Here is a 25305-nt window from a genome sequence, read left to right as displayed (position 1 = left end):
TCTATACGTTATGCTATTCATCTGCTAATGGTACCAGCTTATACTTCAGGTCAGCTGATGTTATCCTCCTGATCTTTAACTGCTGACAGACATTTGCATGCATAATCCCACACTCTCATGGAAGGAACAGGCATCTGGCCCATGGTCACTCTTTCCTCACTAGGCATCCACATGACTCAAGGCCACCTGCATAATCCATGTCATCTGGGGAATTGCTTTTCTTGTGCCTCTGCTAGTGGGCTGGTCCATCCTGTAAATGACATTTCATTTCAGCAAGCTTCAGAAAGCTGCCTTAATGTTATGCATGATAAGCATACATATAACCAGGTGCTTGAGAAGTCAATTTAGCCAGTTTCTTAGTAAAATGGGAAGCTAGGAAGTGGTTTCTTTTAACAACTGCAGAGCATTCGGATGGTTAAAAATGAAGGGAATATTATGACGAATCTAATCAAAGGGGAATATGGTAAGTTAAAGAAGGCATAAACTGTAACAAACTGGAGACTGAATGGTTTGAGATGCAGGAGTGAAAAGTGAAAGGGATGGGGGTTACTGACAGGCAGTTCTATCTTTACCCTTGGAGGGAAGGAAAGGTAAAGAGAAATGTTGATTTTTATTAGAAAAGCTAAATCAATTTTTTTTTTAAATGCTGCCTGTCTTTGTGACACGACCCAGTCAGACTATCCCAGTAAACAAACACAATAAAGAAAAAAAGAAAGAAAAGACACGATCAGCAGACAACATTGGCAAAAGGAGCAAAAACAAAAGTTCAGTGCTCTTAACTATCCTCATTAAGTTGTATCAGTGACAAAAGAAATGCTGGCAATACCATGTCACGTTACAAATATTTATGTCAAACAACTTGTATTGGTACTTTATTATATTACCTTGTAAAGTCAGACACCACACTAATCTTCATTTTGAATATGAATGCTTATTGCTTATAAGGATGGGTTGCACTATGTATTGTAAATAAGAACATTTTGCATGATCAAGCCTTCTTTTTAGTGTCTTTAAACATAAATAGTTTCTGTTGTACCTTTACTGGTTATAAAATTCAACATGATGCAGGTGCATTACCAAATATCAGTTTTGTTAAGTTGGGTATTCCTGTTCTACACCAGTTGTATTGTTTTTTTTTTCTTGAAAAGCCTTGAGACTCTGAACATTGGATTGCTGTTTCAGTGTGGGGACCTTAGTGAGCCCATTTTTGCACTCACTCCTTGTAACCCTTCCATGCTACTGGATGGGATGCTGAAAACTGAATTACAACTTCTTCCTGTCAGTTGGGAAAGGGTATCCAGCTATTATTGCAGGAGAAGACTTGGGTATTGCACTAATGTTAACTATTGCGTTTCTATAACCCTCATTATGGCCTGAATGATTAGGTGTGTAATGAGAAATTATTGACTGGAATTTCAGCAAGTTAGAAGCTTGAACAATTTGAGTTAATGGTCCACAATTAGATTTTTTTATCTAAACCTGGCTCCTGTTTTCCATTCTAGAGCTGATTTGCCGCATATGTAAGTTTTGCATTTGATAAAAAAGAGAACACCTTTCTATTTTGATTTCCACAATGACAGTAAGATTATTTGCTGTGATTTACTGTGTACTGGACCATGCACATTGATTTGCTACCTTTTAAAAGAATGTGCAGTACAAGGAATGGCAGTTTTATAGAACTGTTATTACTTTTGTAGATTTACTGATGAATTCTCTTTTAGCTTGTTACTGGCACATTTTCCTTAAACATTTTTGGATCTTTTGCAGCTTTTTATGTTCATCTTTATCTGCTGTTAGAATTTATGGCTTTGTTAATTGGTCTGATAGCACAGTAGTATTACAGTTACATAGTAGGATTAGTGTTTTTACTTTGTTCTTGTACTCACTGCTTTACTTCTTCTTTTTCAACTTCAATTTCATAGTAAGCCAAAATGCCATGCTCTCATAAGGATGTTAATAATGTAATGATGAAAAAGTAAAGCTAAAAATCCAACGGTCACATGTAAGGGCCATTAGAGTCAGTCACAACTCAGATTAGAAGTATAACTTTACTTTCGCACAGTTCTAGCTACCGGTGCCATGTTAGCTTCCATGGTGAAGCAACGGTATTCCTCTTGTCCAGCTGATAGGGAGCAAAGTTACTTGCTAGAGATTAGGTTTGTTCAAAGAAATAAAGAGCCTGGAGACAATTCTTTCTGGATCAGCCCTTTATTTAGTGCAGTTAGGTAGATGAGCGCTTTCTGGCACAGTGTTCAACTAAGCTGTAATTTATCATGATCAACGTAAGGTGGGCAGTAATATTAACTACTCCCCCTGGGTGTGACTTTATTATGAGAGGGGTCAAGCAGTGTATCCTTTTGGAATTTAGGACTGCCCTTTGTCCTTAACCCTTAAGGTGTTTGCATAATGCCCAAAAGAAAAACATATCTTGTTTTATTAAACTTATCAAACCTAGTAAAATTAATCATTATTGTTACATATAAATCATTTGTAAAACTTAAGCAGTAAAATCTAGTAGTCATCAATTTTTCAGTCTGTCTAGATACTTGGATATTATATGCATATTAAAAAACAAATTTGCCACTATTTCATTTTCAATAAATCAATAAGTTGTAAAAGCAGTATGTCCACAGTGATACTTCTAATCTAAGACATGAATGACTTCAACTTCGATGTCAGGTTTATTAAGGTGTTTTGGCCAAAAAAATTAACATCAAGTCAAACAAACATCCAGTAACAACTGCTAATAGATACCCAAACAATACATTGAATATATAATAAGTGTTAACAAATGTTAAAAGAATCAATAAGCCATCCAACTTCTTTGATGACCATTTCAAATAGGCAGATTTTAAGTGCCCTCCGAAAGATGGACAAAGAGGGTCAGTCCCAAAACCACCACAGTAGCAAATTCTACAGGTGCGGATCTTGGTAAGAAAATTATATAAATCATAATGCAGAACACCCAGCAGCCTCAAGGAGGCAGAGTGCAAAACTCAAACAGGGGATTAGGGCATGACCAACTCCCCCACTTATGAGTAATGCAGGTCATGAGTGGCCAGATAAGCTGACACTAGGACCATGTAGCTGATCCTCTTGTACACGGAAGTAAATGGACACTATGCAGAACAGGTGTAATATGTTGATAATGTAATGTACCAACTAGTAACCTAAAAGCAGAACTTTGCACCATCTGCAAGCAATCCAGCTCAATGTTAGGAAGTACATGTACAGGGCATTGCAGTAGTCCACCCATGGTGAGACCAAAGCATGGATAACAACCAAGGCATCTACTTGAGATAACAGGTCCTTAATCAGTGAGATGTTTCTTAGGTGGAAATATGAGGACTTCAGTATAGCTAACACCTGGTCCTGGGTACAGGGTATTGTACTCCTACCTCAATGAGACCAAAGTATGAATAACAACCAAGGTATCAGCCTGAGATAACAGGTCCTTTATCCTTGAGAAGCTTATTAGGTGGAAACATGAGGACTTCACTACTGCTAACACCTGGAACTGGAGAAATTGCTTGAAACTTAAAATAACTCTAAATCATGCACCTTATCAACAAATTCAAGCTTCTTGCCATTGTATATAGTGAGACTGGGCAAAGATGGAGCAGAAGAGTTTCTCAGGATTGCATGAACTGCTATGGCCTCAGGTTTGGAGATGTTAGGCTTCAACGATTATCAGTAGGCCAGAAATGTATGACTTCTAGATTATCAGCTAGGGGATACACACTCACCATACCATCTTGCTGGAATAAGAGGTAAACTTATATGTCAACCATGATATGCTAAACTTATTTTTTTTATTTTATTTTACATTTGTTGACCGGGATAGTCCGACTGGATACATGTCCATTTTCAGCGGAGTCCCGGGGAGAAAAGCTCCAAACAAGGTTAATCAAGGTACGTAAAGACATATCACATTGTGTTCATAGTAAGCAGATAATCACAATAGAAGATACAAAATGATTACATTACATTACATTCAGGTTCATTCACACTTAGTTGAATAGACAGAAATTGCCTAGTTGTAGGAATTACTCGTGTGAAAAGTTAGTCAGGGTTAGTACATGGACAGAGCCAATGTGATTTATAGTGGATTTTAGTTCTTTTTTGAATAAGCTAGTGATTGTAAGGACGTAAGCTTCTGGGGAAGAGAATTCCATACTTTGCCAATAATATTAGAGTAGAGTGAATCCCCACCTAGGTTATGGGACTTGCAGGTTTGTATTAAGAGTTTGTTAGATGAGCGAAGAGAGCTTAGGTTGGAGTAAGGCGTTAGGGCGTTGTTTAGTGCAGGGTGTTATCTGGATGTTTCAGGATTTTGAATGCTTCAATGAGTTGGTATTTCAGTAGAAGATTAGGGAGTTCTGGCCAGTCAAGTTTTTTCAGGCTGATGCAGTGATGTGTTCTATAAGGTAGGGCAGTGATGAATCTAGCAATGTGATTATAAGAAGTGGAAAGGCGATTGAGGTCAGACTTGTTGAGGTTTGTAAGGATCGGGAGGCATATAGTAGGGTGGATAGGAGGTGTGGCGGTAGCTAACCTAGCGGCTGGAGTTAGGAAGGTTTTAACCTGTATAAGGAACCAAGTTTTTTGTTAACCATTTTAATAGTTTGGTTGATGTGGATGTCAAACCGTAGTTTATTGTCAACAATTACTCCTAATAGTTTAGCGTTGGTAGTAGGGGAGATAATGGTACCATTGTTAGATTGTATAGTAAAGTGTGTGAAAGGTATTGGGTTGGATGGGTGGAAAAGGAGAAGTTGGGTTTTGGGTTTAAGATGAGTTGATGGTTAGTTAGCCAATTTTCAACTTTGGTGAAGCAGAGTTGGGTAGTTATTAGAAGGTTGTCAAGGATAGGATTAGAACAGATGATAGTTGAGTCATCTGCATATTGAATACAGGTGGCTTCGGGATAACTGTATGGAGGTCATTTATAAAAATTGAGAACAGAAGTGGACCTAGGATGGACCCTTGGGGTACGCCTATAGTATTCGGCAATAGGCAGGAGAGTTTGTTCTGCCACATAACTGCCTGTTGTCTACCTACGAGGTAGGCCTGAAACCAGTTTAGGACTTGGGTGTCTAGGTGTAAGGTTGATAAGGTTTTAAGAAGTAGCTGGTGGTTTACCATGTCGAAAGCTTTCGACATATCTAGAAAGAGGGCTGAGGAGATATTTTTGTTATTCCGGTTATGGTTAATTTTCTCTGTAAAAGAGAGGAGAGCAGTGGTCGTGCTATGGTTGGGTCTAAATCCATGCTGACAATCAGTTAGTAGTTTGTTTTGGGTGAGATAGGACATGAGTTGTTTATGCACACACTTTTCCATGATTTTGGCAAGTGGTGATAGTATAGCAATTGGTCTATAGTTAGAGAGCTCGGTGGATGTTCCTCCTTTGTGAAGAGGAATGACGTAAGATATTTTCCAGATTGCTGGGATAGTGGACTCGGTAATGGTTCTATTAATTAATATTGAAATAGGGTATGCTATGACATCTGCAGCAATTTGCAAGTATTCTGCAGGTAGAAGGTCTGCTGAGAGGGTAGTTGGTTTTAGCTTTTCAAACAGGATCGGATGAAGGCAGTGGATATGGGTTGGAGGTTAAAGGATAGTGCAGAGTTAGGAGGCATATTGTTAGGTGTGGTAGAGGGGGTGGGTAGTTGGTTAGCTAGTACCTGAATTGTTTCGTGAAGAAGGTATTAAAGTTGTTAGCTATTTCTTCTTGGTTCTTATCAGATAGAGTTTCAGGGTAGGAGTGGTGGATTTTCCTGGTTGGAGAAGTTTGTTCAATCCTGCCCAGAATTTTTGAGGGTTCTTTTGGTTTTTGTTTTGTAGGTGGTGAAAGTAGTTTTTCTTATCTTGGGTGGTGGCCTTTTGGTTTCATTTCTCAATTGCTGGAAGATGACCCGATCTAGTGGTAATTTGGTAGTCGCCATTTGTTCCAAGCTTTGTCCCTATTAGTTATTTTGGTTTTGGATTCTGAGGTTAGCCAAGGTGCTATGTGAGTTTTGATTCTGGACACCCTTTTGGGGGCATGAGAGTCAAGTAGGGTAAGGAATGTTTGATTAAAATGTGAGACTGCTTCGTCAAGGGGAAGGGATTTCAATGTTGACCAGTTACAGTGATTGAGTGCCTTGTTAAACTTTAGAGGATCAAATTTTTTTTTGTTTCTGACTGTTCTATAGACTGGTAAGCTAGCATTGGTTGGGTTATCTTTCCTGATGTAAGTAAGCAGATGATCACTAAGATCATTAGGTAGAGTCCCGGTATATTTTCGGGGGTGTTCCTTGATGAGCACCCAATCAAGTATGCTTTCCTTTTGTTTATTATTACCTAGTCTGGTGGTAGTGGTTATAACCTGAGAGAAACCATGGAGATTTAAAGAAGTAGGACTGGACTGAGCAGAACATTTGTTCCAATCAATGTTAACATCTCCCAGGACTACTGTTTCTTGTGGATAGTTGTTATCTATCCAGTTTAGGATGGCTTCTAAAGTTTCAGTATTGTTCCCTGGGGGTATATAGATAACTATTAGGTTTATGCTTTTTTGCTTATTTAATTGTATTTTTAGAGCTAGAGTTTCAGCATTTGCAACCTGTGGTGGTTGTTTGGGGTGAGTTAGGACGTTTAGCGTATTTTTATATAGGACAGCTATCCCTCCTCCTCTTTTCTTTAATCGGTCAGCCCTGAGTATGTTGTACCCAGGTGGCATTATCTGATTGTCTTTGGTTGATGGTTTAAGCCAAGTTTCAGTCAGACACATGAAGTCAGGTAAGTAGGTTGCAAGCATGGCGTGTAAGTTGTGAACCTTGTTGTTCAGACTTCTTATATTTAGGTGACAAATGAGTAGAGAGTTAGCTGGTCTAAGGGAGATTGGATGTTGAGTGGGCTCTGTTGATCTGGTAGGGCCTGGGTTGGGATGGATATCTCCATCTTTGGTGATGTTTTTCCTTAGGTATTCTATTAATTTTAGAACTTTGGATAGTAATTTTAGACCTAGCTTTGTTTTGGTAGTTATATGGTGTTGCTCTTTTAGGTACAGATCACTCAGTTTTGTTGTTTTGGGAGTTGTATTATGGGGGAAGAATTCGTCTATAGATGGTGGGGAGGGGGAACTTGTGTGGTAATTTGGGTAGTGGAATCCTGATAAGGACAGGTGTTCATAACTTGTTAAGAGATAGGGTAATAAAATGAGTGGTGGGATAAGTAGGATAATTATCCCTATTGGCTTGGGCATGGTGATGGTGTGCAGGGGCGGGAGTTGGTAGGGAGGAAGTCTAGTGGGTGGGAGAGGAAGTAGGTGTGGCGAGGTGGCTATAAATCTAGAGGTAGTGGGGGCGGGTGGGATAAGGGGGCAGGGTGGGGAGCGGAGCGAGCCCGAGCGAAGCGGAGCGGGGCAAACCCAAACTCGGAGTTTGCAGACTACTGGTGAAGAGTCCTGATTTTATACGTAGGAGATTTTACAAGCCAGGGCTAATTTGGGCACTTCTGACTTTAATTTTGGAGCAAAAGTAGAGCCAGGTTAGAGGAATTAACATAGATTATGGATGGTGGCTGCTGTGTTTGAACCCAATAAATGGTCGGTAAATATTAATTACAGTTTTAATATTATGTAAACAGTATCTAATAACCTTGGCTGAGTTTGAGGTAGCGTTGGGGCTGAGGCTTTGGCGTGCTTGCACCTGGTCTGGCGGTCCTATCTTGGGCAGTTAGTTTACTGCCAGTCAAGTAGAGTACTGGGCAGTACCTGGATAGAGGATATAATATTTTAGATTAGTACCATTTCATTTAGGAATAGGCAGGTAATAATACAGGTAATAATACATACAAAACCTTAATTCTGTTGACAAATGTTTAACTGTAGTTATTATTTCTATCATTAGAGTTGAAAGAGATTCTGTAGAATAAGCACGTTCTGAACATATGACAAAAATAGGTAGTAAATGTCTCCAACTCAAGCAGAGATTGCCAAGAGACGTAACATCAGTTTGATTATAGCCTAGGAAGACACAAATGCCGTTCAGAGCTACTTTCTAGATAACTAGGTGCAATATAGTCACTGGTTTGGTATCTAACAACACTACAACAGGTTCTTGATATTTCCAAAACACGCTACAGTTCAGAACGAGAATTACCAACCAAGCGTTAATTATAATGCAGTCGCTAGTGTAGTACGCCCAAAACACGTGCAATAGCTTTAACATGTAGGTAGGTTTGTTAGCGTTTTACAAGCAGTACTATGTAATTTTACAGGAATATGGACTAAAATTGCAGTCGCTAATCAACAAACAGCATCGTCTATCATTGCAGTCACTAGAGCAATATATCAATGAAGAAAACGCTAATTTACTGACAACATTGCATATACCCTAAAACATGTGCAGCAGCGTTACATATAGGTAGGTTTAGTAAGGTTTCTAAACAGTACAAAGTAACTTCACAGCACCAAAGTCTATCGTAGTAGTTGCTAGTGCAGTATATCAACAAGCAAACAAATGCTGTAATAGTGTCGGCATTTCACATACCCTGTTTTTAGGCGGCCAAGTGGGTCAGGAACACAGCAGCTATAGAGGAATGGCGGAAACTGGGGGGGGGATATATAACTTTTGCTGTATGTATTAACAGATTTCCTAAAGGGAGCATGTAAGTGTGAACAGTAAAGGACCACAGATAGAACCTTGAGGAAATCTACATGCCAAATGATGAATAGAAGATGAATTGATCCTGGACCTTTTGTGAACAAGGCCAAAGACACTCTGACAGTCTGTCTGGCAGTTAGCACAGAGGATTAAAACTGCAAACTGTTAAGCATCTCCTTCCTGTAGATTGAGGTTCGAATCCCTCAGCTTCCATTCACCTACTATGGGATTCTCAGTGCTCCAGGGCAGTTGAGAAGTTGGGCTGGACTTCTCAATGGTCTCCTCGACCACATACCTCATAACTGCTTGTATACTTAGTTGATACCATGGATAACAGCTGGCCAGTAACTTATTATCCCAGGGCTGCTGGCCTTTAGGGCAGGCAAACATTGACCAAGAGGGGCATATAGGTCCCTCCCACTGTTAGCATGGTTCCCTGGCATGGGTCACATCCTCATCCCAACAGCAAATACCCATGTCCCTTTTTGGGCCTTAGTAAATGTGACCACATTATTTAATACCAGTTTTTAAACTGCCAAGTGGCTAGCTCTGACATGACATGACATTAATTGTGTGCTCTGTGTTACCTAGAGGTTGTTTCTCACCACAGTTTATACCTAAAGGATTAAGTCAACACAGATCTTCCCACAATAGACACCAAAGAGAGTCCTTGCTGATACCCATGACTCCATTTTTTTCTCCTGAGTACACTCTATTAGCATACATTTCAGATTCAGTTGAGAGGGTTGGGCTTGAACCTGGTACCTTTCATCACTGATGTGGAAACACCCAAAATGTGTTTTTATGAGGTAACAGGAAGCCTATACATATATGGTGAGAACATGCAGACTCCACACAGTTATATCTGTGAACAGAAGACCTATGCCATTATACCACCGTGTCCTTTGCTACAAAGCATTGATCTGACATTCTATATGCAGACTCTGCAGCAGTAATTTATGCACTATCTTCTTCCTATCTAGAGTATACGGCACTGCCCTTTATCTTGTGCTTTTGGATGGCGTGACCTTGCTCAACTACAATGAGTGTGAAATTCTATAAGCAGAATTTTGACTAGCCCTTTGAATTTTGGACACTTTACATCTGACATGAGAGATTTACACTGGCTGCCAGTCATGACTAAAGTGGTGCTTAAAAGTCTGGTCTTATCTTCAGGGCCTTTAATTGACCTGGGTCGTAACTATTTAAATGAATGTCTATTACTCTATACCTAGTTAGGTCACTCAGAGCATTAACTAAGGACCTGTTAGTTTTCACCCAGGATTCACTTAGAGACCTCTGCAAGGGGCTCCCTTGCCTACCTGGAGCTTGTCCTGTACAATTAACTTCCCAAAGAAGTCATGTGATGCTGAGGTCTCATTCCAAAGGTTCTTTAAGTATAATCTACTTAGGAGAGTTTTGTTGAAACCTCAGATTGTCTATTTTTTAGTTGTTGTAAATTGTATATTTTGTAAGTTATACAACTATTCTACTGATTTTAATGTTGTTTGTATGTGCAGTGCTTATTTTACAATACCTTAGCAAATTAAGATTAAAGATTAGTTTTGTTATATTATTAACACCAAAATAACCACAATAGTGAGCTCAGACCATCAACATTCTTAATTTACTCCAATAGGAACATATGTATCACCAAAAAAGCAAATCTGAGTCATTCTCCATTTTGGCCCTAAAAATGCGGAAATTCTAACTGTGTTCAATCATATCCCATTCCAATATATTCAAATTCAAAAAAGCAATAAAGGCAAGTCTATATAGCTAATCAGTCTATGTATGTAGCACCTTTTAATTGACTTGTATTCCATGCATTACATCCTCTGAAACCCTTAACATTTTTTTCTGATGACCAAAGACTAACAACATGTCATTAATACCTGACAATACAAGTGGCCTAAAGCATTACAGAATTATCACTTCCAGTGCATTTTCAGACATTTCTGTCTTATATCTATTTCTTCATAAATGTATCAATTTAGATTTTTTTCTGCTTCATATACTGAATTACATGTTTTATTGTGCCTTTAGTGTACACCATCTACTTAAAGGTACTGATAATGCTTATTATATCATCTTTGCTACTTTTATTACCTGTAACTGTAGACATTAGACCATATGCTGTGCAATGTGATAAGATGACATATCTTATGTCTTCAATACTGAACTGATACTGTGCTGTCACTGTGTCCATCTCTGATCCCTGGATAAATGAGTTGTAGACATCCTAACCAATCAGTAGAAAATCCATTTGGGTGTAAAAAATATCTTCAATAGTTCCTAATGAAAGGTTGAAAACAAGCCTGTAATAAGTACTGAGGGTAGCTTTTTCAAGATATACTTAATTGTTACACTTTAGGCTACTTGAGAGATACCTTCTTCACTAATTTTCTTAATCTTCTTATGTTTGACACATGAATGCAAACCTACAGGAGAGACTACACAGGAACTAGCAAGGAGGCTTAGACCTCGGCATGAGTTAATTTGGTCAGTTGCAGGATATATGTCTAGCAAGTCTGTGATGTATGAGTGGAACTTATTGCCTCTCATTCATTCTACCTCTTCTTCACATTTCTCAGTATTCCTGTCCCTTCCATTCCTCTTCCCTCTGCATGTCCCTCTTACCATTTCTCTGTCTTCTCTTCTCTTCTCTTCTCTGTATTCCAGCAATCCAACAGGTGATGCAGGGGTCTTTTTACTTTTCTAATGTGCCCAAGTGGGGAATGCTGTCAGAAGCCTTGGGCAGATCGAGGTACGTAGAGTGTACTGTTTTACCTTCATCTATTGCCATTGCTCTGGTTGCTTTTTTCAAAGAAGTCCCCCATGTTGCTAAAACATGGCATGCCCTTGATGCATCCAAACTGAGACCGGTCCAGTGTTTGGAGGTTCCCTATTTGATTATTGATTTGTTGAATGATAAATCTTTCCATGGTTTTGCATATGATGTCAGAGTTATGGGTCTGTAATTGCCATGGTCTGTGGAAGGTCCTTCCTTAAGCATGTGAATGACTGTAGTTATTCTCCATTGACTTGGTACAAAACCTGTATGGAGGTGGAGGTTGAACAGTGTTGTTTGAGGATGGCTAAATCATGCTTCATGCTAATTAAGATATATCCAGGAATATTGTCCGGACCCATCAGTTGGCTTAATTTTTACTTGTGGGATACATAGAAGGGAGAGAGGGGTCAAGTTTGAGCTGAATTTATCAGCCAGAAGGTTAGCTATATTTTCAGCCTCAATGTAAGTAACATTATTCACAATCAGCTCAGTGCATTACTGCTGTGTGCTTCTGAGGTGATGAACATAACAAAAAAGGCCTTTATAATTGTCTTTGGCTTGGGTGGCTATTTTAGCCTCAAACTTGGCTTCGGTGGATTTTCTTAAGTTCATGAGTTGTTTGTTTCTTTCACTGATGAGGGCTGTATCATTCTGGAAATTCTTTTTAGTCAAAATTCTCTTCTGCATATTATAAAACTTGTTGATATTATGTTTCCACTAAGGAGGACTGTTTCTGCAGCTTGACCAGCACTTGTACCTACAGGGTACAGCTACATCTATGCAGCTGTTTACATGTTAGTATAGTGTGGTGGTGTACCTTTTTATGTGTTCATTGGAGTTAACAGGGTTTGGTTGGGATTTGACGCTTGCCAATGTATCACTTTAGGAGTAGGTAGTTTGTCTTACAGAATTTTCTAATGGTACCTTGTGCATAAGGAGTGTCTGGTTTCAATTTTATTTGGAAGGAAACAGCATTTTAGTCAGACCTATCAAGTGAAAAAGATACACAAGGAGATGGTTCAGTATGTCCCCATATTAATAAGGACAAGACCCAAGATGTTGTTCCGTGTTGTGGGTACTCTGACTAATTGTTCCAAGGAATTTGTATGGACAAAGTCCAGGAATCTCTGTGTTTTTGAACTAGTGGTGGTTTACAATTCACTATCTATAGCTATATAGTTTAGATCACCTAAGAAAATGGCATTGGGTTTAATACTGATGGACTCCGGTTCCTGTAGATAGGTTTTGTGGCTTTCTTGGGTTATAGAGGGAGTTCTATAACTAACTAATATGTGTGTTATGGAGCCTTTCTGATGATTATTTGGGTATGAAGATGCGGGTCTATATGATATCCTTGAACGCTTAAAAAAGTGAACGCTGATTGATCAAACTTATTTTCGCGAAACTGCAAAATATCGAAGCAGCAGAAACTCAAATTTTTTCCTAGGGAAAGAATTTGGTTGTCCGTTTCTGTTGCTTCGGTATTTTCAGTGTTATGGTGGAAAGTTACCAGTCGGATTCAGGTAAGTGTGCGATTGTGTGGATGTGAATGTTAGGGTGATTTAGGTGAGTTAGGGTTAGTGCTCGGGTTAGGTGTGTGTGCGATTGAGTGGACATGAGGGTTAGGGCAGATTTAAGTGAGTTAGGGTTAGGGAGCAGGTGAGGTGAGTGTGCGATAGTGACGGACCTTAGGGTTAGGGTTTGGGTTAAGGTAAGTGGATAGTTAGTGGTGTGTGCATAGTTTAGTGTAGGGTTAGGTATCAGATTTTTAGGTGTATGTGTGTGGGTTTCTGTTTGTTTGGTGTGCTTGTGTTGTGTGTATGTGTTTTGCATCAGCGATTATTTTCCCTGGGAAAAAAATCGCTGATCTGACAGTTCGAGATTGTAAGCTTTCGCTTAAATTAGGTCGATCAATCAGCGTTCGCTTTTTTAAGCATTCAGTGATATAATATAGACCCGAAGATGCTCTATTGCATCATGCTGCTTTACTAGCTTTGATGTGAATCTGTTCTGGATGAAGATAGAAACATCTCCACCTTTTTCTTCTTCCTCCACAGTAGCTGATCTAAGCATGTTGAAGCTGTTATAGAAGTGTTTATCATAATTGCTCGGCTGATGTACTTGTTGAGAGTGGAAAGGTTGATATCCAATATGTCGACATATGGGAATATTGGGTAGCCTGCAGTGTATGATCGCAGTACAGTGGGGATTGGGGAAATGACTGCTACCTTGCTGTAGTGTTATCACGGAGTTAGTACATATACTTAGCAGGGGGGTAGAGGTGCAGACCCCACATGGGGGTTGCAGGGGGTCTTGCACCCCTCTGCAAAAAAAAAAAGTTTTTTTATGTTTTTTTTTTTTTTTGATTCAGCATTCTGGATGTCTTGTTATGACTCTCAACTTTAAGAACGTTCAACTGAGTGACATGATGAATTATAGCCCTGCACAGCCAGAATACTCTCCAACATTTTAAACCATGTCTTAGCCATTACTCAGACATCTGCATCCTCCAGGGTGTGGGCTTGCATGGAGAGGAATTTCTTGCCTAGGCTCCTGGCATTGATCAATAACACCTTCACATTTTCCTTTGCTTTCTTCATTATGTTGATAGGTTTATCAGGATGACATTGCCTAAAAAAGGAAATGTGGAAGTAAACAATGTCTTTGCCAATAATAAAACCATAGAGGGAACAGATGTCAGCCATCCCTGGTAAAGCAGAGTGGTCTATCGATTATATCCTCCCTGACAAATATTGGACCCCCTTCAAATGACACCTAAAACTTAGCCATTTATTGAAGTCAATTATATTTTGCTTATATTGTGGCATCATCCTTGGAGAAGGTAGAATATTGATCATTGATAGGCTCATACCCGGACATATAGTTTGAGAACTTAATCATGTTTCTCTTTATATAGTCGGGGAGGTACATCTTAAGTCAGTAACACCTACGTGTACTATGACAGAGTCATACCAGTACTTGCTATTCAAAGACTTCAGTACATGTATGATCTGACTGCAATTAGCAACTAACCGTCACTTTTTCCTTGCTCAGCCTGGTAAGAGGTACAGCTATATGTCTTACAATGGAGTCACCTATTACTAGAATGTTTGCTTGGGTAGATTACTGCCTTACAAGTTCAGCATCTGAAACTTTTGGGCTCCTTGTGTTATGTGAGGCTGTAAGCTTAACTTGCAGAGTATGCTTTTTGTTTCTGTTGCATTTTGGAGGTCTTTGAGGTTTGGGCAAGTTAATCATTAGAACCTTAGCATATGATGGATTATGTGTATCGTGATGGCCTTAGTGAGGTGTGGTATATGTGTACCGGTAGCAATTTTGGTGTCTTCGTTTACTGTTTGCCTCCAAAAACATTTTATATGCACATTTCTCACACACATTGTGTTGTACTGTTTGAGTAATAGGTGATCAGACAGAATGAGACAATTCTTACACTGTGTCAAGATTCTCATCTCAATCAGGTTGAGTACAGAAGTTGTGAGGAAGTGCTTGTCCATGACTCAGGGTAGTAGTCACTAAATTTCTTGGAGTTTGGTTTGTTAAGAAGTGGAGTCAACTTACTACTAAGTTGTAGGGTAATGACTAGTTACTTGGTCAGGGGTTACTGTAGCTCAAGGTGTTTTTATTTGTTCTTCATACAGGTTATTTGAGCATCATACCTGGATTTCTAAGGCTGCATACACTTTGCAGGTCTCTTAAAGGGGAAAAAAGTTCTGGCACAGGCAATGAACTGTAAAGAGGGCCCAATGGCAGCAGTGCACTGAGCAGAGCTCAGGGCAGCTTTTTGATGAAACCTTGTTTCTCACATTTCAAGGCTTTCCATGCATATCGGTGTCTTGCATAAAAGACCCTGATTGGATGTAGCTCCGTTCGTAGGTGGTTATTAAGCTATTGACCCAAGAGCCATTTTAAGCGTAGCTAACCTTACCCAAATGTACCAAAATAATGCTGACGTGTCATGTGTCAGTACCTCAAGGAATTTTATGGTTATGATATAGGTTTGTACACAAGCATTCAACATTTGAATACGGTTAGGGATGAGAACATAGATGGATGCATAGATGAGTTGCGCTGGTTATAGATGGATGGATGGGCTGTGCTGGTTACAGCAAGCTTAGCTAGAGAGGAATCAAATCATGTAATGCCAGTAGTGCAGGTCTGTGACTTCAGAACCTGTAGCAAGTCACAGTTCACTTAGTCCTAGGACTCTGAGCTATAGGTCAATGACCTCAGATAGGTTAGAATTTCAGAAACTTTAGCTTTTACTGTACTGGCAGGGAAAAAACTGTAATCAGTGTACAAACAGTAGGGAGCAGCAGGGATAGCAGTACAGTAAACTCTCAGTTATCTGGCACCCATGGGGATTGGTAGATGCCAGATAACTGTAATTTTTGGTTGCTTGAGAGTTACTATTAAAAATAGGCCTGACTAATACTGTACCCTATACTATTTGTTTGGTTTGACTTGTTCTCAGGTTGGGGAGAGAGGGACTTTATTCCTATCTTCCTTTTTAAAACTCTAAAAACATAAGGTATGTTTCTGCAGGGGGGACAGAAAGTGCAACACATGTAAATTGTACTGTATTTCTTCAACTTTTTTTTTTTTGCCTGTTTCTTGAGAGTGCCAGTTGCTTGAGTTCCAGTTAACTGAGAGTTTACTGTACTAATGTATCAGTGGGGGCTGGGGCAGACACAGGAACAGGAGAAAACTGAACAATGTAACAAACAGAAAGGCAATGGAATGCAACTTTAAGAAGGCAAATAATAGACAGAATTTAAGACTCTGTCAGGAGATGGAATGTAAGCAGCTGTAGAAGCACAGAAGCACAAATCCTGCAGCACAAATTACAATACTGCCACTATTGCAATTCCAAGCTACAGTGTAAGGCACCAGGTTAAGCAGATAGTTTATCAATAACCAACGAGTGGGTGTGGTGTGGTATATTGATTTGATCACGAGGGTGAAGCCCAAATGATTAAACAAAGGATACCAGGGTAAATCTTCAATATACCCACACCCACAAGTCAGTTACTGCTATTACACCATCACATTAAGAAATTCCTTACTTTTATTAAATAATGTTTTTGTATAACGGCACAGCAGTGTTCTTCCGCGTTGTTTCCTCATTGTTCCAGTTTGTTGATATGCGTTTGGGACTTGCGTTCCCATGCTTACACAGTACATCAGTGCTTTGGAAAGCAAGCGACAGAGAAGGGAAGACCTCTGTTGCATTTTCTTTTTCTTTTTTGTTTTGAAAACAAAACTGTGAAATCTGTATAGTTTAGAGGTATGAGACAGGGCAAAAATACAAGGAAAACCAGGTACATTTCTTTAGTTTTACATAATGTACCTGATTTTCCTTGTATTTTCTCTGCCCTGTGTGTGTAACTCTCGACCTCTTAGCTCAAGAAAACTGCAAAACTTTAAATAGGGACAAAGGTCCTTTGTAAATGTTGTTCTTATAAACTTAGAAAGCTGCTAGAATAACAGGATTTATGCTGTTGGGCATTGAGTTCCATAACCTATCTTAAAAGAAAAAAGTCCGGCCCATCAGCGTGCACGTTTTTGCATACTAACAAGCTGCCATTGTATAATATAACAATAACCCATGCCTGGGTGTGGGTAATGCTGGATTTACCCATGGTTGGTGTGGTTTGGTCACGAGGGCGAAGCCCGAGTGGCCAAACAAAGACAACTGTGGGTAAATCCAGCATTACCCACACCAAGGCGTAGGCTATTGCTATTGTACAATGACATTATTTAAGGAAAAAAATAATTACTTTTCTTAAATAATGGCATTGTATAATGCCTCCTTGCTGCCCTTCCGCAGCTGTCTAGTATTCTGCGGCAGTTCTGATGTACTGCGCATGCGTATGCTTACGCAGTACATCAGAGCTGTGGGTGGAAGCAATGGAGAAAGCAAGATCTCTGTTGCTTTTTACAAACTGTCTCGCTATGGTAAAGGAGTTTAACATAGCAAGACAGCTTTAAAAAAAGCAACGGAGAAAGGAAGATCTCCGTTACTTTTTTTAAAGCTGTCTCGCTATGTTAAACTCCTTTAACATAGCGAGACAGTCTGCAAAGGAGATCTTGCATTCTCCGTTGCTATAAAAAAAGACTTATACTAATGGAAAAAGCCCGGGCGACCGGACCTTTTTCCATTACTATAACTCTGATTTACAACATGCACGCTGACCAATCAGCATGCACGTTTTAGAATATTAATGGGGGGGGTCATTGGTATAATTACCATTAACACCACTCATGGAAAAATGCAGTAATGAGTGAGCAAATGAGGCTCATTTCCTGGAGTAGTTCACAGTTCTCCCAAAGTTGTGAATAAAACTACAAGACTAATGTCCCAGAGTAAGTTCAAAATACTAAGTGTTAAGTTTTACAAGTAATTTTACTTTTAGATATAGAAATGCAGTATAATGTATAAACAATGTTCAGATCTTCCAGTAATTCACAATTATCCGACAACTGCAAATGAAGCTGCAAGACTAAGATCCAGAACAAGTTAAAACAGAACTTTTTTGGCTAAAACATGGAAAATGCAGGAAAGTACAAAATAACAGTATCTCAATACAGTCCTTTATAAGTACAAATAAAAATATTCAAGCAGAACTGAAATAAAAGAATATTGTCTTCCCTTGTTGATGAAAAACTTGTTTGTGACATGTCAGGGCTTTCCACACTTCGCAGAGTCTTCAGTAATATACCTTGGGTGGGTGCAGCTCTGTGCAGGTTATAACAGAGAAACAAGAGAGGAATCAAATCAAATAACAGCAGTAGTGGAGATCTGTGACTTCAGAAGCTATAGCAAATCACAGTTCTCTTATTCTTTATGATTATGAGCCACAGATCAATTACTCCAAGTTGGTTAGAATGTCAGTAACCTTAGCTTTTACGGTGGTGACAAAAACTAGGGAGCAGCAAGGATAGCAGTACTTAAATGTATCAGTAAGGTTTGAGGCAGAAACGAGAACTGGAAAACAGTAGCAAAGTAACAAACAGAAAGACACTGGAATGCAGCTTTAAGAAGGCAAATGATAAGAAGAATATAAGACTCTGTTAGCAGAACTGGAATGTAAACAGTTGTATAAGCAAAGAAGTACAAATTCTGCAGCAAAAATTACAATCCTGCCACTACTGCAATCCAAACTGCAGTCTAAGGCACCAGGCTAGGCTGACATTTAACAGTAACTGCTGAACTGGAGACCACATACAGAAGAGAAACTAAAGAGAAACATTTGTTAATACACATTACCAACAGTTTCCCTCCATTCATGTTTGTGCAGTCTTGGAATTTGTACATATAAGTTACAAAGGTTTGGGGGTGCAGACCCCTCACAGAGGAATGCAGGGAATATTCCTGTTTTATTTCTCTTCTCTCGGCTGATCTGTGTGGTCAGTTAGTGGATATTTGTGTGTGGTGCTCTTTTGTTGGTGAACTGGTTAGTAGTTTGTTTGATGCGTGTGTTACTCTAAAGGTATATTGACGTTAGTAGGGAATCTATTAATTGGTCTGCAGAGAGAGAGGTGTTCTAGAACTATTCAAAGATTACTTATTTTGTATGCATACTCATAATGACATCGTCACTAAAATTATAACCTTTGTACTTCACAACTTTTAAGTTAACTCAAGATGTAACTTTTGTTTGTTGCAGTACTTGAGGAAGAAGATGTTTTTCTTGCTGAAGAAACATTGAGTAACCACATTGACCTGACTGATGAGCCAGTGGCTAACGAAGCTCGCAAACAGTTTATTCGGTAAGTATTCTGTGTTGCGATGCTCAGAAACAAGTGACTCTGGGTGTTGTATGTTTAGTCTCCTGAAAGTTCTTGCAAGACTCCTTGAGGCAATATTTCCATCAGTAAAGTAGAATTCTTTGTGCATTGCATTACTATTCAAACTCATATCTGTATCTGTATCTGAGTACTGCAAATCAAAACTCTATGGTGGGCTACCACATGCGGTGGTGGTGCTGCGGTAGCATTGTCGCCTCACAGTAAGACGCTGTGTGGTTCGACTCTCAGCTAGAGCGTCTTCTGCGTGGAGCCATGTGTGAATAAGCGTACCTTCATTGAAGGTTGTGCGTCAGGGCTGGCAACTCGGCACGTAAAAATCAGCTGCAAATCATTAGCGGACCGGAGTTCCGCTGTGGCGACCCCTAACCGGGAAAAGCTGAAAGACACAACAACATAGTGGGCTACCACATCTTTTTCAAATCTTGCTGTTTTTAACACTATGTAGACCCCCACAATACTACTAGACCCATGTGGGACGGTCCTAATTAATGGCAAGACATAAGAATCCCTCAAAGGAGACCTTTGATAAGTAGACCCTTTGTTCTATGGTAAGACAAAAGCATACATTTGGCTGAAAAAACTTATGACATTTAATACAATACAGAAACAAACTGCAAGTCATAATGTTCTCATTAGCAAAACAAACTGCGCTAGAATTACAGATTTAAGGATCTAAACCTTATCTGTGACATAAACAAAACATGTTGGAAGAATAGGTATTTATCTCAGAGATTACCCCTTCTCTGAGACAAACTCCCCATCCATGTGAAAAGGAACAGAGACATTACCATTTCTCTGGAACAGACTCCCCATCTGTGTGAAAAGGAGCTCTTCCCTACACCTATTCAAATGCAGTTTGGATCAATGGATGGGAAATCGCAAATTCACCACTGCCATGTCACCTGTGCTCCTCATGGACAGGGTCAGTTTGTAGAAGCCCTAAAGCATATACCAAAGTCGTTCCATTCCATGGATGTTAATAACTGGTAAAATTGGAGCTTGAATGGCTAAACATAAAAAGGGTTTTTTCAAACAGAAAAGCATCAGCAGTCATAATTCAGCTTATGTGCAAACAGGTTTTGTTCCTTACTAGTCCACAGATAGCAAGTGTGTGATTAGCAGACTAGGCACTAAATGACCAACCTGGAGTGAATGGCATAGAATTGCCAATGGTAGTTCACCTATGTCATGCCCTATTTAAAAGGTCTCTTAGAAAATACCTCTCCTCTTACTGGCTATGCCTATGCCAAAAATAATTCTCTCTAAACTCTGTCTCCCCTATCTACCCCTCTACTTTTTCCCATCCTCCTCCTTCTTGCCAACCAGCACTCTGACCATCCCAGCTGTGCCTACCCCTGCTACCTACCTGAAATTGATACTAACCCTCTCTCTCAATACCCACCTTACTACCATTCCTGAACCTTTCATCCCTGTCTTTTTTGCACTCCTATTCTACTCTTCATTCTGTTGCCCAGCTACTTGTTTAACACAGTGTTAACTCTTACATGTACATTATACTGTTACCTTAAAATCCATGCCTATTATTGCTACTGTATAGCCTTCTAAGCATTCATGTAACTAAATTGTATTTTTATACAAACTGCAAAGTATAGCCTTCTAGACATTTATGTAACTGAAAATTATTTTCTGTATAATTTATATGTGGAGCTTTTCTCCCCGGGCCTCCACTGAAAATGGGCTCTCCAAGGCCCAGTGGACTTTCCCAGTAAACAAATGCAATAAATAAATAATAAATAAATGTCAGGGTCAGGCATTTGTAAAGTCACTAATAACACAAACAAAAAACAAACTGCAGGAAAAACAAACAAAATAGGCAATGTGGTATATCAGACCTTCCAAATTTATTGTTAGCACTTTCGGGTGTAACAATGTACGACCTTCTTCGGACAAAAAAATATGAAAGAAAGAACTTTCTTGGTTTAAATAAACCACCAATAGTGACATCATCAAGTCATCCATTCAAATTTAAAGAAACATTTACACATAACTAAAATATAATATGTATATAAAAAAAATTAAAAATACACACACACACACACACATATATATATATATATATATATATATATATATATGTTTATCGTAGGTTCATAAGTTGGTACTAGGCTATCGGCCCTAGGGCCTATACAAGCCTAGCCATAAAAATTCCCTGGTTATTTCTTCCCACACTATTTAATTCTTTAGACCCCTGACTAGCAGGGTGACTGACGTGATCCCCGGGGTGAATTTCCTTTCTCCCATCCAATCATCAAGGTTCCTTTTAAAGAGGGCCAAAGAGGCACTCTGCTCAACATGTATGGGCAGTCTATTCCAGAGACTGGAGAGTCTTTGGGTCAGGAACCTATCCCTCCAGCATGTTTTGTTTATTGTGATGACAAGGTTTAGATCCCTGGAGTGTGTGGCTCTGAGGGATTGGGATTTCTGCAAGTGTAGCATGTCCAACAGCTCTGGGTTTGACATGGCCTTGTATGTTAAGCAGAGATCGCCTCAGAGTAGACGATATGTGACAGAGTATAGCTGGAGTTTTTTAAGGCGGTCAGCATGGGGCATCTGCTTTAGGCCTGTGATTCTTTTAGTGAGGTATTTCTGCGGTCTTTCCAGTTGTTGCAGATGTCTTGAGAGGTACATACCAAATGGAGGGTTGTATTCTATAATGGGTCTAATGAGGGATGAGTACAGTGGGACAATGACCTCCTTTTTTCTGGATGAAAAGCCCTTAGTGATGAGGTGTGCCACATAGAAGGATTTCCTTTGTTGCGATGTGGTTATTGAAGGTGAGACCACTGTCCACCTGTGTCCCTAAGTCTCTTCTCACACTTTCGGTGTTTAGTGTACTGCCACCTATGTGGTAATTCATGGGTACATGTTTTTTCTCCAGAGGGGATAACTGTACATTTCTTGGCATTGAGCTTGAGCTCATGGCTCTGGCACAAAGCATCCATTTCTGTAAGGCCCTTTTGTAAAGTATCCACATCATTTGGGGATTCAGTAATGGCTCCCAGTTTGCAGTCATCTGCGAACTTTGTTAGCCAGAGTCCCTTAGTGTTGGCCTGTACTTCAGAGAAGTAGATGCCAAACAAGAGAGGTCCCAGGATTGAACCCTGAGGTACTCCACTTGTCACTTGTCTGGAGCTGGATTTGGAGTCAGCTACTTTTACAGTGTGGGTTCTCTCAGTAAGCCAGTTGGCAACCCATCAAGTGACATAGGGATTAATGCCCAGCTTAGTAAGTTTATCTATGATTCCAGAGTGGGGGATGGTGTCAAAGGCCTTGGCGAGGTCCAGATAGGCTGTGTGGACTGCCTTACCCTCATCCACGGCTCTGGAGACTGATTCGAAGAAGTCAGTCAGGTTCAGGAAACAAGATCAGCCCTTCACGATCCCAAACTGGGTGGGGTCCAGTGTTTTAAGGTTGCCAATGTCTTTGTTTATAAGTTCCATGATAATACGTTTCATGGCCTTGCAGATCAGGCTCGTCAGACTGATGGGGCGGTAGTTCCCGGGATCCAAGGTAGATCCCCCCTTGTGGAATGGGATAACTGTAGCTGTGTGCCACTCAGTGGGCATGAAGCCTGAAGTGAGAGCATGATTAAAGATGACACATAGGTGAAGTGCCAGTTCATTTTGTAGTTCATGTAGTACACAGCCCGGAATGTCATCTGGTCCCATGGATGCTGTATTATTAGCTTTGCGTTTTTTACCTGTGTGGCCGTTATTACCAGAATTTGGCAATCTTCCGGTATTGAGATGGGCCATTTAGGGGGTGAGAGCGGGGTGAAGTTGGCACTGAATCGATCTGCCAGGATATTGGCAATGTCCTTGGGATCAGTATATTCAGTGCCATTCTGTTGTAGCTTAGAGCAGATCTGAACATTGCCATTTAGATTCTTGATATAGTTATAGAATGCCTTGTGGTTGTCTTTGGAATCTTTGGCAATTTTATTTTCGTAACTAGCTTTGGAGGATTTTATGAGGAATCTCAGCTTCTTACTGAGGCTGGTAAGGGAGTTTTTTGCATCCTGGGATTTTCCTATTTTCTGTAACAGTTTCTTCCTTTTGTTGTAAAGTTAGTTTATAGCAGGAGACCACCAGATTGGCTCCCTTATTTTGGAGGAAAGCATCTTGGTTCTATTTGGGATGGCACGATTCATGCATGAGTGGATGTGCTTGTACAGTGCCTTAGTGTAGGACTCAGCAGTCGAACTTTCAGTTCCCGTCTGCATGGGTGTCATGAAGTTTGTAACTTCTGACTTGAGTAGAATGAAGTTGGCTTTGGAGAAGTTTTTTTACGGAGGTTTCCTTACTGCGGGGTGGGGGTGAGATGTGGATGTTAAGGGTGATTAGCTTATGGTCTGACCTGACCAATGAGGGGGTGACCATAGGTGTGGAGCAAGGATTTCCCACGTTGGTGGGACTATGGATTAGTTGATCCAGGGCAATGGAATTTATGAATCCAAGAACCGTTGGGCAAAAGTTTTGGTACATGAGTAGTTTTCCCAGTTTATGGCAAGGTAGTTGAAATCACCCAGTATTAGGGTGTTTGGTTGTCTATTAATATTTTCCAGTATGTTTAGAAAGGTGTAGTGAGAATATTGGGGCATGGTGGGGGATCTGTAGCAAGCTACAATTTGGATTGCAATCTTACCTAGTGTTAGTTGCACCTGGAGAATTTCAGACACATTGTGTTGGGCAACTAACCTGGTGGTGTGAATATCCTTGGTGAATATGGGCACTCCTCCACCTTTAGTGTTTCGATCCTGGTTTGGTGGCTGAAAAGTATGGAAAGAGTTGTAGTCTGGTATTGCAGGGGTGCTCTCTGGAGCCTTGAACCAGGTCTCACTTACTGCACAGATATCGATGTTCTCCATTTTTAGGAGTGCCTCGAGAGAGTGCATTTTGAGGTTTAGACTTCTAGCATTGAGTAGCATTACCTTCAGATTTTTATATATATATATATGTATATATATATATATATATATATATATGTGTGTGTGTGTGTGTGTGTGTGTGTATATATATATATATATATATATGTATATATATATATATATATATATATATATATATATATATATATATATATATACTTTTATGCTTATATAAATAAATAATATTTTGTTTGTTTCATTTGTAAAGTCACTGTATGAACAGCTCCAGCTTAGGGAAGGTCTCGCTGTATAGTACTTGTATTTAGAGATTCAGGGGAGCTAGTAAATCCATCAAGGAGTGCACAGCACTCTAGCCAGGATCACTGGAAATATGCATTTCACTACAGTTTGTGACCAAAGTGTGAGGCATTAGGTTAATATGATTACAACAAATCTTGATGAGCATCAAAACCGATATTACACTAGGAATAGCCTTCTGTAACCTTCATAGCCAGCTTTTAATATGTACTCTCCACCCAGAAAATGCAATCCTGGAGGAAAGTAGACCACTTTAGGTAGGTACGAAAAGGGGGTTCTGGGTCATTAGACTAAAGATGACTAGGAAACCAAATTACATGTTGATGTATTGAGAATAGCATTAAATTAAACACAACAAAGATTACATTTTAAGGAGAGAGACAACTTACGCAAATAGGTTTTGTTTTTACATTAGGTCTGTACAGTTAGTACAATGAGGTATTGGTGTGTAGAGGTAAAATGTTGTAGTAAGAGTTAAGGCTTCAAGAAAAGGAGTTAAGTATCGCGAATAAGCAAAAGAAGATGAGATAAATTGAAGAATGAGAAAAGAAAGTGATGCAGATGGCATATTTGCAGAAACAAATTACAATTTTTGGGAGAGAGCAAGAAAGGAATAGGGGAGTAGTAAGAAGTAGATAATATAGAAATAAGACTTCAGAGCAGAAGATATATAAGGTATATAATATTCTCCAAGATGGACTCACTTCAGGTATAGCATTAGTGCACCACACACATTAACATGTATGTAGATATAAATATGGAATTGCAGCTAGGGTACAGTTGTTTGAGTAGCAAGCATATTGTTTACAAGGTAAATATGTACT

At 39.6% G+C, this 25305-nt stretch overlaps 1 protein-coding gene across 1 annotated transcript in view; it reads left to right on the top strand.

Annotated features, from left to right (window-relative positions):
* The window catches only part of ABCC3 (ATP binding cassette subfamily C member 3), a 1985081-nt gene that overhangs the window by 1656309 nt on the left and 303467 nt on the right, over positions 1 to 25305 (top strand). Inside the window, exon 20 of the mRNA XM_044062096.1 lies at positions 19134 to 19236. Coding sequence (XP_043918031.1) covers positions 19134 to 19236 — 103 coding nt within the window. The remainder of the gene's footprint in view (positions 1 to 19133; positions 19237 to 25305) is intronic.

Source organism: Protopterus annectens, chromosome 2.part1, assembly GCF_019279795.1.
Source record: "Protopterus annectens isolate FY-2018-M chromosome 2.part1, PAN1.0, whole genome shotgun sequence".
NCBI classification, from domain to species: domain Eukaryota; kingdom Metazoa; phylum Chordata; order Ceratodontiformes; family Protopteridae; genus Protopterus; species Protopterus annectens.
Note: the sequence above shows the minus strand (reverse complement) of the source record. Positions and strands in the feature narration are given on the sequence as shown.